The sequence below is a fragment of the Stegostoma tigrinum genome, chromosome 17, assembly GCF_030684315.1.
Source record: "Stegostoma tigrinum isolate sSteTig4 chromosome 17, sSteTig4.hap1, whole genome shotgun sequence".
Lineage (NCBI taxonomy): Eukaryota > Metazoa > Chordata > Chondrichthyes > Orectolobiformes > Stegostomatidae > Stegostoma > Stegostoma tigrinum.
In genome coordinates, this window is record NC_081370.1 from 60,366,853 (window position 1) to 60,386,035 (window position 19,183).

At 42.1% G+C, this 19,183-nt stretch overlaps 2 protein-coding genes across 8 annotated transcripts in view; one reads left to right on the forward strand and one right to left on the reverse strand.

The window, feature by feature from the left end:
• Window positions 1–4,057, forward strand: part of LOC125459326 (L-lactate dehydrogenase A chain-like) — a 28,242-nt gene extending 24,185 nt beyond the window's left edge. For 5 of the 7 annotated variants that reach the window (XM_048545653.2, XM_048545654.1, XM_048545650.1 and 2 more), the window contains exon 8: window positions 1,875–4,057. In XM_048545653.2, the coding sequence (XP_048401610.1) occupies window positions 1,875–2,039 (165 nt within the window). In that variant the 3' untranslated portion in view covers window positions 2,040–4,057. The remainder of the gene's footprint in view (window positions 1–1,874) is intronic. The other 2 variants (XM_048545655.1, XM_048545656.1) reach the window with 2 other exon arrangements.
• The window catches only part of LOC125459523 (histone-lysine N-methyltransferase PRDM9-like), a 40,216-nt gene continuing 24,550 nt past the window's right edge, over window positions 3,518–19,183 (reverse strand). The window contains exons 9-12 of the mRNA XM_048546052.2: window positions 17,772–18,353; window positions 15,001–15,147; window positions 11,492–12,142; window positions 3,518–4,564 (exon numbers count right to left, since the gene is read on the reverse strand). Of these exons, the coding sequence (XP_048402009.2) occupies window positions 4,263–4,564; window positions 11,492–12,142; window positions 15,001–15,147; window positions 17,772–18,353 (1,682 nt within the window). The 3' untranslated portion in view covers window positions 3,518–4,262. The remainder of the gene's footprint in view (window positions 4,565–11,491; window positions 12,143–15,000; window positions 15,148–17,771; window positions 18,354–19,183) is intronic.

Below are 19,183 nucleotides of genomic sequence, written 5' to 3' on the forward strand. Positions count from 1 at the left end.
CACAGCAGGCCAAGCAGCATCTTAGGAGCACAAAAGCTGACGTTTTGGGCCTAGACCCTCCATCAGAAAAGGGAGGGGGGGGGGGAGAAAGGGTTCTGAAATAAATAGGGAGAGAGGTGGAGGTGGATTGAAGAGAAGATAGGTGGAGAGATCCCCTGAGGTTTGTCCGGAGGGAGGATGGTAACTTCTTCAGGTTAGGCATCCCTGGAAGAGGCTTCACAGTGAGGTTAAAACTGTATCAGAGATAATGGGAATTGCAGATGCTGGAGAATCTCTGAGATAACAGAACTGTTTTCTCACTGAAGGTTAGGTGTCTTTGGAATTCTGATTCCACATCTTTGAAGATAGTTGAACATACCTCCTCTCACCCACCCTCCTGCAAAAATACTTTCTCATACTCTCAATTCCTCCACTTCCACCACATCTGCTCCCAGGATGAGCCATGTTACTCCAGAACATCCCAGATATCCTCCTACTTGAGCAACTGGAATTGCCCCTCCTCTGTAATTAAGGATGCCCTCAGCCACATCTCCTCCAGTTCCCACACTTCTTCTGCCCTCAAACCTCCTCCCCCCAACATTAAGGATGGAGTCCCCTCAGTCCTCACATACCACCCCCAAACTCTGAATCCAACACATCAGCCTCCGATATTTCCACCACCTACAGTCAGACCCCACCACCAAAAAGATATTTCCTTTCCCTACCCCTGTCCGTTTTCCACAGGGACCATTCATTCTGCAACTCCCTCGTCAGCTCTATGCTCCCCACCAACTTCTCCACGACACCCAGGACCTTTCCTTGAAACCACAAGAGGTCCTTCCAGATCTGGCAGAGATTCACCTGCACTTCATCCGACCTGATCTACTGTATCAGTTGCTCTCAATGTGGTCTCCTCTATATCAGGAGACCAAATGCAGACTCTAGGACCAGTTTGCGGAGCATCTGCGTTCTGCACGCACCAACCAACCCAACCTTCCAGTTGCCATCCATTTTAATTGCCCCTCCCATCCTTGGCCTCCCCCACTGTCAGACTGAGGCCAAACATAAACTGGAGGAACAATACCTGATATTTCTCTTGGGAGCTTACAGCCCAGTGGCCTCAAATACTGACTTCACCAACTTCAAAATTTCTGCACCCCCAGCCTCATCCCACGTCCAGTCCTCCAAACCTCCCTGCCCTGATCGATCCACTCTATCCTTCCTACTGATCAATCACAGTGACCCACTACCTGCATATATCTATCGCCAACTCACTGATCCTACCCCCAGTCACACCGCCTCCCCCTTTACTTGTGGGCACACCCCCCCCCCCCCCCCCCCCCAGTACTGACAAAGGGTTTCAGCCTAAAACTTTGACTTTCTTGCCTCTTTGATGCTATCTGACCTGCTATGCTTTTCCAGCTTCACATCTATTTACTTTGAGACATTTGATGGTTGTGGTGTGTACTGTATAAATGCAAGTTTTTCTTTCTTTAATCCTCCTGTACGTGATGCTTCAAGCAAGCCCACCCCTTGGGTTTTGCAGGACCATATTCAGTATTTTTCCACTGGTGTGTAAGTACGCTGCAACACTGCACAATTACTGACCTCTACAAAGTTGCTGACATACAGATAGATGCCTTGATACCTGAAACATCATGGTGTTGGCCAACAGGTTGTTTATTCAACTCTTGAGAGTGGGAGAGGAATATTTCCTATCGGAATGATCATATATCTGAATGTTGTTCTGTTTTTTTCTCATTTTACAATTTTATTTAACTAGTAATCATTAGTTCTAACTTCAAATAAAATGCAACATTTAGTGTGTATGTATATATTTAAGAAAAATAGATATCTTAGCAGTAACAGACGTAACATTTGTTCTAATACATCAGGATGAGCACAATATCACAAACGATGTCTTTCTCAGTCTTCCTTGTGTCCTGGGAATAACAGGAGTATGTGGAATCTTGAGACAACGACTCAAGGAGAAAGAAGAAGTAAAACTGAAAAACAGTGTGGAAAATCTTTTGAAGATCCAGCGGGAGATCGTATTGTGAACAAAATGCTAAGTACAAGGCTCCACTAAATGATGGAAAATCAGCGGACCATCACTTATAGGTGTCACATTATGTAAAGTGTATATTCATTGTGAATGTTAGTCAAGCTTTTTACAGTGTGGAAGTTGCACAGAAGTTAGGTGGGAATATATTTTCTTCTAGGTCAGCCCCTGAAGGTTAATGGTTAATAAATGGTAAGGATGTCCTGAAAACAGTAGTGTCCACATCAAGTCCCACATTATAAAAAGTAGTAACTCTTTATTAAAAAAATGCATCGGACATGAATAGCCAGAACATTATTACTCCAATAAATGCAGCAATCTATGACTGGGTGGCCAGTGCTTTGAGTTTTAAGTTAATGCTGTCTGCATTCAGCCTCAATGTAAAATTTAAAGTATACTTCAAATGGAAGTCTCAACACCAACTTTGCTAAATGACCTCCATTGCCTAAACACAAATAAGTTTTAGTAACAAGATCGACACTCAATGTGCAGTAACACAGATGGACCGCTGGGAAATATTATTCTTGTTCATAACAAAAACAAACAGCACAATGCATCAGTGCTACATTTACATTGTGTTTCATGTGATAGTAAGATTTTCCTTGCTATGTTTGTGGGAGCTCTGCAGGGTACATATGATTGCAGAATATGTCAGGAATTTAGCTAACTTACTCTAAATGCTATGCTTTCAGCCAATGACAAAATCAACTGATTTCTGCTACAAAATTGAAGTTTTCCAACTGGTGAGTAAGGAAACAGTTTGGAGGCAAAATTTGCATCAACTGTAGCAAATTTACAGTGAAAACAGAAAACTGGGAATACACAGCTGGTCCCTCCCCGGCTATAATAATGATAGGTTAATACTTAGTGTGAATTCTTCCATATTTTCTGTTTTTAATTAGAGGTCTCAGCAGTTACAGTTTCCTCAATGCCCTCGTATGCATTCCTGTCCACGTTTCTGCCCCAGATTTCCGCAGACCGTAAAATGACTTGCTGCACTTCTGCAGCATTCAGAAGAAGGTGGCATCAAGCAACAATAGTTCAGATTTTAGAGGCTGTTGGATTGCTTCATTACATTGAATCTAAGAAAAGCAAACAACACAAAGCAAACATGCCCTTGTACAGAAAACACACTTTTTAAAAATGCTTTTTTTAAAATTTCTGGGAAAGAGAAGGCAGGTGACAGTAAATTCTTCCTCAACCAATTTTTCTCTTATCCTAACTCCCAGCTTCGATGTGCATTCAAGGCATAAGAAAATTTTCCCCATTGTTTCAAACATTCAATTGCAGACTGTCCTGCAGTTAATAAATTGCTTATTTTTAGAAATTACAACTTTAGAAAAAAAATTGCTCATAACTTCCTCTGATTCGATTTATTTAGTAATCCTAGTCCCATTGTTGACTTAAAACAGCATTTATATTTCCAACATTTAGAATGGATAAAGGCATTGCATAAACTGAAACAAAAGGAAGGAACATTGAATATCCTCTTTTATTCTGAAATTGTGAAAGCAAGCCCTCCTTTAAACAAAAGCACAATCTGCAAATATACAAAGGTGCATGTCTGGAACACAGTTATTTCTAAAACATTGTTATCTATTTGACATGTGGGCCCTGATTCTAATTCTGTGCAAATGGATGGATTTCAAATGAATAAAAATTTCACCCATTAAATCAGCCATGGGGATTGACTCTCAATACATTTCCTGTAAAGTTACTGGAGAAATTACATGCCAAGATTTTTCTTCTGTTGTCGTGTGATGGATTGTGATTCAGTAGTGTGCGTCTTTCTTTGGTTAATCTTCATCTATTATCTGTAGTAAGTAAAAAGCTGTTTTACAATGTTATGAAGTTTTAAATAAACTATTACATGGAACACACCTCTTCATTAAAAGCAATGGCTTCTGAATTTATTGCCAGTTGTAATAAAATCAGGAAACAGGAGGGACTGTGGAATGATTTTTGCAATGCTGGTTTTGCTGCTGTCACTTTGCGGAATCCTGTTTACAACATAAATGCCCATGATAGAAGGGTATTATTCACGACCAAGTCCCTTACTTGTAGGGGGAGTTTTGCAGGTGGAATTGGTCCACTTGTCTGGAAGTGCAGATGTAAGGTCACTTGTTTGTGTATGAAGAACAATGCTCATTGCTGTTACATTTTGCTGTGTCTGACTGCACAGTCTTCAGGGGTGTCTAATTTTAAATGGTGAGCAACATATTTAGTGCAAATAGCTCACAGAATGTTTGGAATGTGTAGCGGGTTTCCCCTCCACTTCGGTTTGAGGAGTAAGTAACTGCTCATCCAATAGTGCATCAAAACTGTTCTTTACATATCTCCCACTCTCTGAAATCAATGTGTAATCCAATTTCTCTCCATTGCTAATGTGAGTATGAGTATTGGCAACTGGTTTTCCTTCAGAACCACTGAAATCCGAGGTATGGACAGAGTTACAGTTCACTGAAATATCTGTGGAACACATGTTCTTTTTGGGGTTTTGCTTGCAGAGGGTGCTGCATAAATCTAGGAAAACAAAGAGAAAAATGATTCATCATGTTGCAACCACAGTTTCCATTTCAGGAATCAGAGTTGGTGCCCATTAATTCCAAAGCTTCTGAAGAACTGCAGTTAATTTTGCAAATATACAATCAACTCTAATGCTGCCTCAGGTAAATAAATTAGATTAGATTAGATTCCCTACAGTGTGGAAACAGACCCTTCGGCCCAACAAGCCAACACTGCTCTTTGAAGCATCCCACCCAGACCAATCCCCACCCCCCTTTAACCCACACACTCCTGAACACTACGGACAATTTAGCATGGCCGATCCACCCTAGCCTGCATATCTTTGGACTGTGGGAGGAAACCGGAGCACCCGGAGGAAACCCACACAGACACAGGGAGAATGTGCAAACTCCGCACAGACAGTTACCTGAGGCTGGAATCGAACCCGGGTCCCTGGCGTTGTGAGGCTGCAGTGCTAACCACTGAGCCACTGTGCCACCCTAATATCAATTGTTCACGATTTTGAAGTATACCCTTGGGTAGAGTTACATTTTCCATTTTTGTTTGTTAGGTGTTTGTATTGCCAGAGTTGATTTTCTTTTATTAAAACATATTTGGGTGGGCATGACACCACATACACGTAAAGCCTCGTATTCAGTTCTATTGCAGTTTATGGAATTCAATACCAGATACTTCATGCAATGAAGTGGGCAAACCAATGGCACCAGTTTTGAGTCACAGCCCAAGATACATTTATTGCCCAGTACTGCTGCAAAATACAGTAATCAGCTTTCTGCAAAACAAATAAGCTCACTCACAGTTACATTAGAATCATTGCATAAGTGCCTCGATCCGGGTTTGATGTTGACCCAAAGTTAAGAGGTTCTGCTGTGGTCTTCAGGTGACTAAACAGGCTGATTCTTGAGATTTTTCAGCAGATAGGGCAAGCTGCCCTGCCCCAAACAATAATGGGATTGGGAGGGCAGGATTGGCTTCTCCTCTGTTACTGCTCTGCCTCATCATGAAGATAGTGGGTCTTAAAGCTTGATGGACAAGTTGCTGGCATTTTGACAACTGGGAGCAAGCTACTCATTATTTATGTCAACGATGCCAAGTTTTAAACAGTCTTTGAAAAGTGTACTGAAGGTAGCAGAACAGGTTGAGAGTGCAATTAGTAAAGCATACGCTTTTTCTTTATTCACTCGTTGGATATGGGCATCGTTGGCTGGGCTAGCATCTATTGTCCATCCCTAGTTGCCCTTCAGAAGGTGGTAGCGATCTGTCTTCTTGAACTGCATCCTAGGTTCATTAATAAATAGAGGCACAGGGTACAAAAGCAAGGAGATGATGTTAAATTTGTGCAGAAATCTAGTTTAGCCCTAACTGGAGAATTGTGCTGTGCTTAAGGAAAGATAGGAAGGCTTTCAAGTGAGTGCCAAAAAACCACATGCAAACAATTCCAGGTTAAGTACAGCTTTAGTCTCAAATAGGCTGAAGAAACTGGGACTGTTTTCCACAGTGGAGATCTGATGGAAGTCTATGAAACCATGAGGGGGCTGGACAGAGTACACAGGGAGAAACTTTTCCAAACAGTAGAGGATTGAATACAAGAGGCTGCAGGTTAAAGGTTATGAAGAAAACAAGGCACTCAAAAGGAAATTGATTATTTCCTGAAAAGCAAGAATATACAGTTTACAGGGAGAAGGTGGAGGAGTGGTAGTAAAGAAATGGCACTTTTGGAGAGATGGCACAGCTGTAATGGGCTGAATGGCATCCTGTACTGTGACCATTCTGTGATTCTGTTTTCATCAGCTTCCCGGGGACATTGGCTGTTTGAGAACTAAGGGAACAGAGGACTGGTGGGGCAATGCTTTTGGCCATCTAGACAGTGTCCAGTGCATTCAAGCTGACCAGCTCGTTTTGCCTCAATCTTTGTAGAGCTAACTTCAAGAAGAACAGCTTGAATGTTGCGAAGTTGGTGTGTGTAATATGGGGGAAAGCACTGCACATCCCTTTAAAAGATGGTGTTTTTTTTTCAGTGCTTAGAGAAATAAACTTGGCTCTCACAAAGAAAAGATCAATAAGCTCTCTAAAATAAAAAACACCAAAGATACCCCAGCATTCTTTCCAGCTCAGAGTCCTCACAGAGGAAATTAAAGAGAAAATATCCATGTCAGCAAGATGTTTGTGACTTGGGATCAGCAGAAGAAAGGCTGAGGAGGCAGAGTGGTCCAGAAGACACAGTCTGTGTGAACTTGGGCAGATTAAGTTCTAGTTTATTACTGTCTTATTAACTAGGGTTTATATAAGTGGGACTCGTGCTTATTTGAACAGCATTCCAGTAGAATTTTGTTCAGTTAGGGAGTAGTTAGGAGATAGGGGGGAATTGTTCAGTTTGTTAGTAGTTCTGTAATTTCTTCACTGTTAGCGTTAATAAAATAAATTGTTGCTTATTACTTATAAAGTGACTATCAGGAATTTTCTTTAATTTAACCTCCATTTCATGAAAGGGATTAAGCGCTATGGCGAGAGGGGGAGTAAGCGGATCTCAGGCTATGTAAAGATCAGCTATGATCTTACTGAATGAAGGAGCTGGCTCAGAGGGCCAGATGGCCTACTCCTGCTCCTGCTTCTTATGTTTGATCTTCTCTCCTTCTCCGTAACTGTTTAACTGATTAGGCAAGGTCAGGTGAGTTTCTCTGGGTGTTTTGCGTTTAATTATTAGAAGAGTTTTCTACTCCCACCACAACAGATTGGGCACTTATGTTTCAATATTAATTATCAGAGGGGTTCAATCTCCCCTTCCCTAAGATGAAGAACAATGTCAGTATTTATTTCGTAAGTTTCCCATTGAATTTAAAGAATGTGATTATTGGAGGAATATTCCTTGCACTCGTGTTGCTGATATACAATTCAGATCTCACTGTGCCGACATTTGCTTGGTTATCAGGGCTTTCTACTGATGCTCACTCATCTGTGCTGTCAAACACTCACCGCTGTGGCTTGTAATCATTGGCGCTTTCATCAATGGTGGCCTTTGAAAGAAGTGGGTTTATAAAAGTTCATTCATTTTTTGCTGCAGCAGCAGGAGCAGTGAGAGCGAGGACCAGGGGGCTGCTGGGAGGTAAGCTCTTCATTTCGGCAGCGGAACTGAGTGGGAGCGGTAAAATTGCACTCTGGGAACTTGAGTGAATTGATATATTTGTTCAGCCTTTTATTCATATGTAAGGAGCAAGAGGGTAACTAGAGAAAGGGTCAGCCCGCTCAAGGACAAAGGAGGGAAGTTATGCGAGGAGTCGGAGAAAATGAGTGAGGTTCTTAATTATTACTTTGCGTCGGTATTCACCAAGGAGAGGGACATGATGGATGTTGAGGTTAGGGATAGATGTTTGATTACTCTAGGTCAAGTCAGCATAGGGAGCGGGGTGGGGGGGGGGGGGGGGGGGGCGAGTGTTGGGTATTCTAAAAGGCATTAGGGTGGACAAGTCCCCAGGTCTGGATGGGACCTATCCCAGGTTACTGAGGAAAGCGAGAGGGGAAATAGCTGGGGCCTTCACAGATATCTTTGCAGCATCCTTGAGATCCCGGAGGACTGGAGAATTGCTCATGTTGTCCCCTTGTTTAAGAAGGGTAGCAGGGATAATCTAGGTAATTATAGACTGGTGAGCCTGACATCAGTGGTGGGGAAGCTGCTGGAGAAGATACTGAGGGATAGGATCTTTTTACATTTGGAAGAAATGGGCTTATTAGTGATAGGCAGCATGGTTTTGTGCAGGGAAGATCATGTCTTACCAACTTGATAGAATTCTTTGAGGAAGTGATAAAGTTGATAGATGAGGGAAGGGCTGTAGATGTCATATACATTCCTAATAAGCTTAGATTTTTGTTATGCAATGGAATCAAATTGCTACTAATATTCAATGACCCGAACTCCAACTGAGGCAAAGTGTTCCTGGGTCGCAAACCCTCAAATTAAAACATTCTCATCTATGTCCTAAAACGGTGAACCATTAATTGTAAAAGTGTCTCTATTTCTAGACTGACCCAGAAGAGAAAACATCCTTTCCGCATCCACCCTGCTCAGACTATTCAGGATCTTATACACTTCAATCGAGTTACCCCTCACTCCTCTAAATTCCACTTGAACCAAGCCCAGTCTGTCCAACCTGTCCTCATAAGACAACTCACTCATTTCAGTATTAATCCAGTAAACCTCCTCTGAATCACCTCCGTTACATTTGCATCCTTCCTTAAATAAGGCAACCAAAATAAGGCACAGTATTTGAGATGTGGTCTCATCCAATGGCCTGTATAACTGAAGCATAGCACCCTTACTTTATGTTCAATTCCACTTGTAATAAAGAATTAGAGTCCATTTGCCTTCTAAAATAGATGGTGAACCTGTGTACAAATTTTTTGTGAATCATGCATCAGAACATACAAATCCCTCTGCACGGTGGAATTCTGTAGTTGCTCAGTCACATAGTCAAAAACAGCACAAAAACAGATCGGTCAGTTCAACCAGTCTATGCTGACCATAATCCCAAATTAAAACCAGTCTCACCTGCCTGTGCTTAGCCCATATCCCTTCAAATCTTTTCTATTTGTGTCCTTATCCATATGTTTTTTAAACATTGTATATGTACCTGCATTCACCACTTTCTCTGGAAGTTTATTCCACACATGAACCACTCTCTGTGCAGAAAGTTCTTCATTTAATTAATAAAGTGTGAAGATGGATGAACACAGCAGGCCAAGCAGCATCTGAGGAACACCTAAGATGCTGCTTGGCCTGCTGTGTTCATCCATCTGCACACTTTGTTATCTTGGATTCTCCAGCATCTGCAGTTTCCATTATCTCTGATTTAATCATTTAATTAATATTCTGTTTTTACATTCTTCCTGGCAAAGTGAACAACTTCACATTTTCCCACATTTTCTCCTGTCTGCCACATTTTGTCCACTCACTCAACCTAACTTTATCAGTTTACAACCTCCTTATGTTTTCTTCACAACACATTCTCCTACTCACCTTGGTGCTGGCTGCAAAACATATTTGTTAAAACACATTTTCTCTGAATTTTCTGCTATCTTTCTGAAAACCATAGAGAAGCAAATGTTTAATATGTCACTGTGGAGCAATATAACTGAAAGGTTTTGTGGGTAAGTGAAGACGTGAATAGTGGGACTTTACCGTACTTGCACAAAGAACACTCGTTATGATATTCTGGATGTGAATTTGCTCGCTGAGCTGGAAGGCTCGTGTTTGTTGATGGAGTTCAAAGACGTTGATTTGGAGACCATCTACCATCGTCTGTGAAAAAGAACTGGAAATGACATCACCAACCCAAGGAAACCTAAACAGATAAATAGAAAGCGGGACATAACACCAGCGCTTCATCGGAGGCTCACTGATGATGTTACCTAGAATGGTGACGAAACGTCTGGGAACAAACCTTCCAGCTCAGCGAGCAAACTCACATCCAGAACCTCAACCTGAGCTACAAATCTTCTCAAAACTCGCTCGTTATGATATGTTTAAATGAACCATTGACATGGGTTATGATTATGTTGTGATTGAGCATGAGGGATCAAAAGACTTTCTCTTTCATTCTGAAATGATCATCAAAAATACTCTGCCCCTCTGACATTTACTGCGTTCAACAGCTGCATGTGATAAAATCTCTTAAAAATGATGCTTCTTTCAAAAGAAATCAAAAAATGAAACTTCTATCAATTACACCCAAAGTATTACGTTCCTCAGGACATTCACTATTTCCCCAGAATGTGCAATGTAAATTACTGTTCCCTCGCCTCAATCAACCATTTAAAAGGTGTTTAAAGGCCCGTCTTATCCACTGTGGAGAACTTCCTGGAATTTCATCCACAGTTTTCCACCATTATATTCGAAAATTCTGCATAAGGTGCTCAGGGATGTATATCTCCATCCTGTCATTGCAAAGTACAACACATTAACATTTATCTGAATTAAAGTCAATTTGCAACTCCTTGGCCCATTGGTCCATTTGATCAAGGTCCCGTTGCACTCTGAGATTAGCTTCTTCACTGCCCACCACACAAGCAATTTTGGTGTCATCAGCAAACTTACTAACCACTCCTCCTGTATTCACATCCAAATCATTTCTATAAATGATTAAAAGCAAGGGAACTCAGTACCTATCCTTGTGATGCACCACTGGTCACAGACCTCCTCGACTACCCTGTCTCCTACCTTCAAGCCAATTTTGTATCCAATTGGCTAGCTCCCCTTGGATCCCATGTGATCTAACCAATTGTGAACTACAAAGAAAGACTGATAAAGGACCTACGAGTTCGTCCAGTTTGCCGTACTTAATTGCAATATCTTATTCATCAGGACACTGATACACATCACCCACCATGAGCTATGCAATCACCATGCCAAGTCAGGAAAGCCAGGTGGGAAAGCAGGAAGAAAGCTGGTCTGTTAATTTATGACTGCCTCCAGCAACTAGAGCTATCCCAGTTGTTCATATTGACTCAGATTTGTATTGGAAGGTACTTACCTCTTACACTATCAGACTTACACACAGCCAGAAACAGGGTCCACCTCTCTCATTGGCTTCAATTCTGTTCCCTGTCAAGTGTACTTATTGAGAGATACAGTGCATGACATTTGACTTTTCTAAGTTAAATACAATTCTCCCAACCCACTTGCAGCTATCCTTAAATCATCTGGAAATTTGCAGATTCGTCCTTTCCACCACCACCACTATCTAGATTAGCAAACTGGACAGACACAGTTGGTAATCAGTCGCCGAATTCACTGATAACTGTCTAAGTCCGATCAACTCTCAAACTGCTGCAGCAGATTGTCACTATTGTCACAGGGCTATACTGTGTGGTGCAACAGTTTGCAAGGTACCTCATCAAAAACTTCTATGCAAGTCCAGGCGAGGCACTTACCTGAGGGAAATCGCCTGTGTTTCTGAAGGGAAGAAGAATCCACAAATGTTTTCTTGCAATCCTCACATGTGTATGGCTTCTCTCCAGTGTGGCGGCGGAGATGTACTTTTAGGTGCGTACTACGGTGAAATGTTTTGACACAGAAAGTACATGCATAAGGGCGTTCACCTGTGTGAGTTCGATGATGGTCATTTAAGTTAGACTTTTCTGCAAAACCTCGACCACATTCATCACACACATATGGCTTCTCTCCAGTGTGTGTGCGTCTGTGCATTGTTAACTGTGCTTTGCGCAAAAATCGCCTCCCACAGTATTCACATTTAAAACAATTCCTTCCAGCAGAAATAATGTCATTGCTTAGTGATGCAACCTCCTTTAATGTCTTACCAACACTCAAAGGTCTCAAACAGGAGTTGGCTTTGTTATCAGTTTTGTAGTTTATGCAATTCACTGGAGAGTAGGAAGCGCTAGTTTTTTTCTCATTAAGCGACCAGTCATTCATCAGTGACAAAGTTCGACCTAAAAAAGCACCTGCTGCACAGCTGCCGTTGTAGTTGGGACGTACTGTGAAATCCTCAGAGTGATGGCAGCCTGTATCCTCAAAGTACTCTGCTTCAATAGGCTCCACTTCAGGAAGCGTGCAGATCGACCCTATAATAATTTCAAAAGAAACAAGGTTCTGATGCAGCTTGAAAGTAGATAAGACATCACACAATGCAAATGTGAATGCAGAATAAGATGAAGTCACCTCAGTGCAGTGATGACCCTTGTACCACACATAAAGGTCATACAGTTTCACTGAAAGGTAGTTTAAAAGCTGGTTCAAGACAAACTCCAGAAATATGCACAGGCTGAAGAGCATCAGCCCGGCCAGAACGACAGTCTAATTTGAATTTTAAGGCTAATTTGCAGAGTTCAGTTTTGTCACAGTATTCCTTTAAGGGGCTATTACTTACTTATTTGTTTGAAAAAGAGTAAAATCCAAGCTCAAACATTAGTCACAGCTGCCAATGGAGTATCAAGCCAACGTTGCGCTTGTCTGGCAGAATGGATAAGACCCTGCTGCACCAATCAGGAAGAAAACCAGAGAGGTCTCCAAGTGACTTGGCCAAAATCTATTCCTCAACCAATGCCACTGAATTATGACTGAGCCCATTGCTTCCCAAATATTTTCCCATTGTAACCCCAGTTTAATGCTTGAAAGTTGTTGAGAAACTGGATCTGAGAGCATGGCCAGTTGGAGATGGTGAGGCAGCTGTTCAATCTCCAGTAAAAAGCAAAAAGCTTCCTGTTGGCTTTTTCAGGACACGATTCAGGCCTATGAGAATCCCACTCTTTACAAAGCTGCATGCCTTAAAGCAGCCTTGCAGCTGCTGGAACTTGCTCCAGTGCAGCCTTTGCTCTTTGAAAGTTTGCAACCCCAGAATTCTTCATGTTGACCCTGATGAGAGGTTGTGACCCAGAGTCTGGGAAGCCCTGATTGTGTGACTCTGAAAGATCTGATGGCAAGTAGATAATCTGCCATGTTTGCACAATGTGACAAGAGTGACTTCAAAAGCAGTTCTGCAAAAAAGACTGTGAACTACGCATTGCCTGCCACTATAATGCACCACCCTGTTCCCTGACCAACATCCCTGTCTCTGGCTTGCTGCAGTGTTCCAATGAAGCACAACACAAGCTGGAGGAACACATCTAATTTTCCACTGGGAAACCTGCAGCCCTCCTGATTCAAAATCGGGTTCAATAATTTTAGGGTCTAAACTCTCCCATGTGCCAGCCCTCTACCCCATTTACCAGGCCTTGTTACCACATATCCTGCCATTACACATACCTGTTATTAGTCACGAACAGTCCTCATTAACAATCACTCGCCCTCCCAGCCCTATCATTAGCAACTCCTTTGTCTATCGCAGGTGTATCGGCTTTCATTGGCAGAGGAATTGTGTTTAAGAGCCACGAGGTTATGCTGCAGCTCTATAAAACCCTGGTTGGACCACACTTGGAATATTGTGTTCAGTTCTGGTCACCTCATTAGAGGAAAGATGTGGAAACTTTAGAGAGGGCGTAGAGGAGATTTACCAGGATGCTGCCTGGTTGGGAGGGCAGATCTTATGAGGAAAGGTTGAGGGAGCTAGGGCTTTTCTCATTGGAGTGAAGATGGATGAGAGGTGACTTGATAGAGGTGTACAAGATGATGAGAGGCATAGATAGAGTGGATAGTCAGAGACCTTTTTCCCAGGGCGGAAATGACTATTACGAGGGGGCGTAATTTTAAGGTGATTGGAGGAAGGTACAGGAGAGATGTCAGAGGGAGGTTCTTTACACAGAGAGTGATGGGCGTGTGGAATGCGCTGCCAGCAGTGGACGTGGAGTCAGATACTTTAGAGACTCTTAAGCGACTCTTGGATAGGTGCATGGAGGATAGTAAATTGTAGGGTATGCAGAGTAGTTTGATCTTATTAGGATAAGAGGTCGTGGGCTGAAGGACCTGTACTGTGCTGTAGTGTTCTATGTTCACACGATGAGGAACATATTTTAAAAAGGGTCCAAAATTTTGGAAGTCAGAAGTGCTCTCCTCAACATTACTTTCATCTGATCATTATTCATGTCTCTATTTGAGTTAAGTGTTTTGAGGTGTCCTGATGCCATGAGAAATGCTAGAATAACATAAGCTCTTTATTTCTTTTGATGTACTTGGCATTGCAAGCATCACTTTCCTTGGGATGGTGGCACTAGTAATATTATTGGATTTCGAAATGAGATCCAACTGATGTTCTAGGGGCTCAAGTTCAAATCCTACTGCAGAATCTGGTGGAACTTAAACTCAGTTAATAAATAAATCTGTAATCAAAAGCTGGTCTCTCGTGATGGTGACTATGAAACTACATCGAAATTACGTCACTCAGCTAGCTTTAAATCAGTGCAGGGATCTAGTCCAGACACGTAAGAGAGTTGATCGAATTGAACATCCACCACACCAGTTGTTGTAAAAATTCTGGTTCACAATGTCCTTTCAGGAAGGGAATGTGTCTGCGTGGGTTTCCTCCCACAGTCCAAAGATGTGCAGGCCAGGTGGATTGGCCATGCTAAATTGCCCGGAGTGTTGAGGGATATGTGGATTAGGTGGGTAATGGCGGAATGGGTTTGGGTGCGTGCTGTGAGGGTTGGTGTGGACTTGTTGGACCGAAGGGCCTGTTTCCACACTGCAGGGATTCTATTGTGTTCTATTCTAAATCTGCCATCTTCTTACCTGGTCTGGCCTACATGTGACTCCAGACCCACAGCAGTGTGGATTACTCTTAACTACGCTCGGAAATGGTTTAGCAAGCAACTCATGTGTGAAACTGTTTCTGAAAAGTCAAGTAAAACATTTTTGCCCTTGTCAATATTTTGTGTCCTTCCTGACTTCAAAGATTCACCCCCAGCATTATATGAAAAGACTTCGAAAACATTACCAGGAACCTCCTATAACTAATATCCATAGGTTTGTTTGAAAATTACAGTGTTACCTCTGTAAAGTCTTTTGTTTTCCATGTTATTGCCTTGGATAAATTGCAAATCTTCTGTGGCAGCTGCATTATAATTTTGACCGAGTTCATTCATTGGCATAATAAGGTGCGTTGTTGCTGATTCCATCTGGTCAGCCTTCCAGCAAGCTAATGAAATGATAAAAGCAAGTTATGCATTAGAAGCAACAAGCAGGGTATAAGCAGATGACTCTCACAAAGTTAATTAAGTTTAACAGGAATTGAACTTATCAGTACGGTTTCATGCACAGTACAGTTTGATATGAGCCTAGCACAGGCAGATGGGACTAGTTTAGTTTGGGAACATGGTTGGCATGGACTGGTCAAACCAAACGGTTTGTTGCCATGCTGTATGACTCAATGACACAGGATTGTTGAAAAACTTCAAAAGCCTAAATAACCTTGTACCCTGGAATGAGAAATAATAACTTTTAATCAGAGCATCAATCAAAATTTAGATCAGAGATAATAGAACTGTTGATGCTGGAGAATCCGAGAAAACAAGGTGTGGAGCTGGATGTACACAGCAGGCCAAGCAGCATCTTAGGAGCAGGAAAGCTGATGTTTCGGGCCTAGACCCTTCATCATCGTCTAGGCCCAAAACATCAGCTTTCCTGCTCCTAAGATGCTGCTTGGCCTGCTGTGTTCATCCAGCTCCACACCTTGTTATCAAAATACATACACTATATTACAACAAGGACTGTGCTTCAAATCTATACTGTCGGTTGTGTTGCACCCTAAGGCCTGGAGTACTGTGTGCAGTTTTGGTTTCCTTACCTAAGAAAATATATACTTACCATAGAGAGAGTGCAGTGAATATTTCCGATTCTTGTGATAGCAAGAGAGTGGGTCACTTGACCTGTATACACTCAACTTCAGAACAACACGAGGGGATCACCCTGAATTGTACACAATCCCAAAAGGGCTGGGTTGACTGGAATGCGGGGATGACATTCTTCCCAGGTCTGGGTCATGGTCTAAGGACACAGGGTAGGCCATTTCGAACTCTTGAGAGGCAGCCTGTTGACACCCTACTCACACCATTTGTAATTATCTGTTGACATGCTTAATTATCTGAAGTTATCTTGCTATTATCCTTCCACCTATAAATGCCGTGCCTGTATGTTTCTTTCCACTACACCTGACAAAGAAGCAGTTCCATGAAAGCTCACGATTTTAAATAAACCTATTAGACTATAACCTGGTGTTGTGTGACTTCCAATTTTGTCTGTCTGAGTCCAACACCAGCATCTCCACATTTTGGACTGAGACAAGCAGACGTTTCTTCACTCAGATGGTGATGCACCCGTGGAACTGTCTTCCACAGAAGGCTGTGGAGATCAAGTCATTAAGTATATTTGAAAGAGAAACATATTTCTCGAAGCCTAAGATGTCAGGGGATATGGAAAGATAGAGTGGGGATATGATGTTGAGTTAGAAGATCAGTCAGAATTACATTGAATAGTACAACAAATCTAAATGGGCCAAATGGCCTACTTCTGCTCCTATTTTCTATGCCCCTATCAAAGAGGATACATAAATGCAAATATTTTTACAATGATGTCAGCTCATGGCCTATACAGTGTGAGAGCTCAACACAACCAGCCACTGGGTGAAACTAAGACAGAAGCTGCTGGACAAAACTCAGCGGGTCTGGCAGCATCTGTGAAGAAAACATCAGAGTTAACATTTCGGGACCAGACACCAAACGCGAAACATTTAACTCTGTTTTTTTTTCTTCACAGATGCTTCCAGACCTGCTGAGCTTTTTGTTCCTGATTTACAGCATCCGCAGTTCGTTCAGTTTTTATTTAGCCACAGGATGAAACGGTTAGTATTCTGATGCTTGGGAGCAACGTGTCAAGGATCAGAATTCCAATCAATGTCTTGTACTGTCAAGAGAAGTGACATGATTCTGTGCTTATGTTTTCCCACGACAGTTAGCATCTGATTTAAATAATCATGAGCAGCTGTAAAGTGGAAGCTGGAGAGCAGAAGAGGAAAACAAAACTGCAGACTCTGTTCTTTCTCGTTTTAGTTTTTGATTCTTCCACCTACTGCGAATGATAGCCTATGGTGAGTAACTGGTCAAGCAGCTAGGACCAAACTGTAGGGACTGGCCAGGCTCTTCTCATATTCCAGTCAACAGACTGAACAAAGAATCAGAGACCCCAGCATAAAAGTTACTTCGAAAGCTCAAATTCCAGCACAGGTGTATTTTTGAAAGTGAAGTCAACATGGACTAAGATAATTAACCAAAAAAGCATGCAGATTATTATAAAATTCAACTTCTTCACATAACGGTCAATGAAGTGAGCCATCCTAATCTGACCTGCATGATTGAAATTCCTTCTGAAATGACCCAGTGAGCTCAGCATCCTAACGATCGCTGGGTCAAAAACAAACCTCAAACTGCCTTTTATCAATAAACCAAACAAAATCTTTGCATTTAAACTGAATAACTTGTCAGGCCTTCAAACAACTTGTAGCAATATAACAATTACACTCAATGATTGCTATGTTTCAAAACAAACATTCTAAAATGTCTTCCACGGAAACATTAGCAGTGGCAGAATCAGTAAGGGGAATCACATTTATGGGGAAAAGATAGGAAAGTGGAATTGAGGATAACAGATAGGCCATGATCTCATTAAATGGCAGAACACAGTATGGGCCGAAGGGCCTACTTCTGCTCCTCCATCTTATCGTCTTACAGTCTTACGTCAAATAATGTTTTAAATTAAACACCTTACCTGAAGGGAACCGCCTGTGTTTCTGAAGAGACGACGAATCTACAAATGTTTGATGGCAAGTGTCACATTTATAGGGTTTCTCTCCAGTGTGACGACGGACATGCACCTTCAGATGGGAACTGCGATAAAATGCTTTGCCACAAAAACGGCAAGGGTAAGGTCGTATGCCAGTGTGGGTGCGGCGATGCTCTTTGAGGTTCCACTTCTCTGCAAATGCCCTTCCGCACTCTTCACATGCAAAGGGCTTCTCACCCGTGTGTGTGCGGAGGTGCATCGTTAAATGCTCTTTACGAAAAAATTTCCTTTCACAATAGTCACAGTTAAAACGCTTCTCTTTGTTACAGATTGGTGAGCTGGGATTCAATGTCCTTCTATTCTTATCACCAAATCTAATTGGTGCTTTATAGTTTTCCAAGTTTAACAGGCGCTCAAAGGAGCATTGTTCATCTCGGGAGAGGTTACTGTCCAACTGCTGTAAACCATTGACTAAACCATCCCCAGGTACACTCCACCTTTCATTCTCACACTGAGGGTTTGGAAGATCACACTGTCCATTATCTGGAAGAACTCCATTAACTGAAACTGGGAACAAAAATAAACAAAAAATGATCTGTAACCCCCATCGAAGTAATGGAATTGAATGATGAATAAACAACTTTTACATGTGGGACAATCTAGAACAAGAGGTCCCAGTTTTAGGATTAGAGGTAGCAGATTTAATACAGAGAGAGGAGAAATTACTTCTCTCAAAGAGTCGCGAGTCTGTGGAATTCACTCCTTCAGAGTATGTTGGATGCTGGGACACTGAATACATTTGCGGAGGAGATAGACAGACTTTTAAACAGTGGGTTAAAAGGTTAGGAGAAGTGGTGGAGGTACTTTGCACTGGTATTCACAAAGGAGAATGGCACGGTAGATGGTGACACTATGTTAACGTTCGAGGGCACAATGATATAGAAAAGGAGGCAGTGATCATGTTTCTGGTGCAAGTTTACTCCCTGGTAAACTGTCTCCGTACCCTCTCCAAATTGTCCACATGCTGTAGTAGTAAAGCTACCAGAACTGTACACAATATGCTAAATGAAGTTCTATACAGCCGCAACATGGCTTGTCACTTTTTATACTCTATGCCCCAATCAATGAAGGCAAGCATGCCATTTGCATTGTTAATCACCTTTCCCACATGTGTAGTCACTTTCAGGGAATGGTGGATCTGAACACCTAGATCCCTTTGTGCATTGATGCTACTAAGAGGACTGCCATTTACTATATACTTCCCTTCAGCACATCATCTTCCAAAATGCACGACCTTGCATTTGTCCAGACTAAACTCCACCTACCATTTCCCTACCTCAGTCTAAATGCTGCTGTACCCTCTGCCAAACCTCCTCACCACCTCCCAGTCTTTGCAT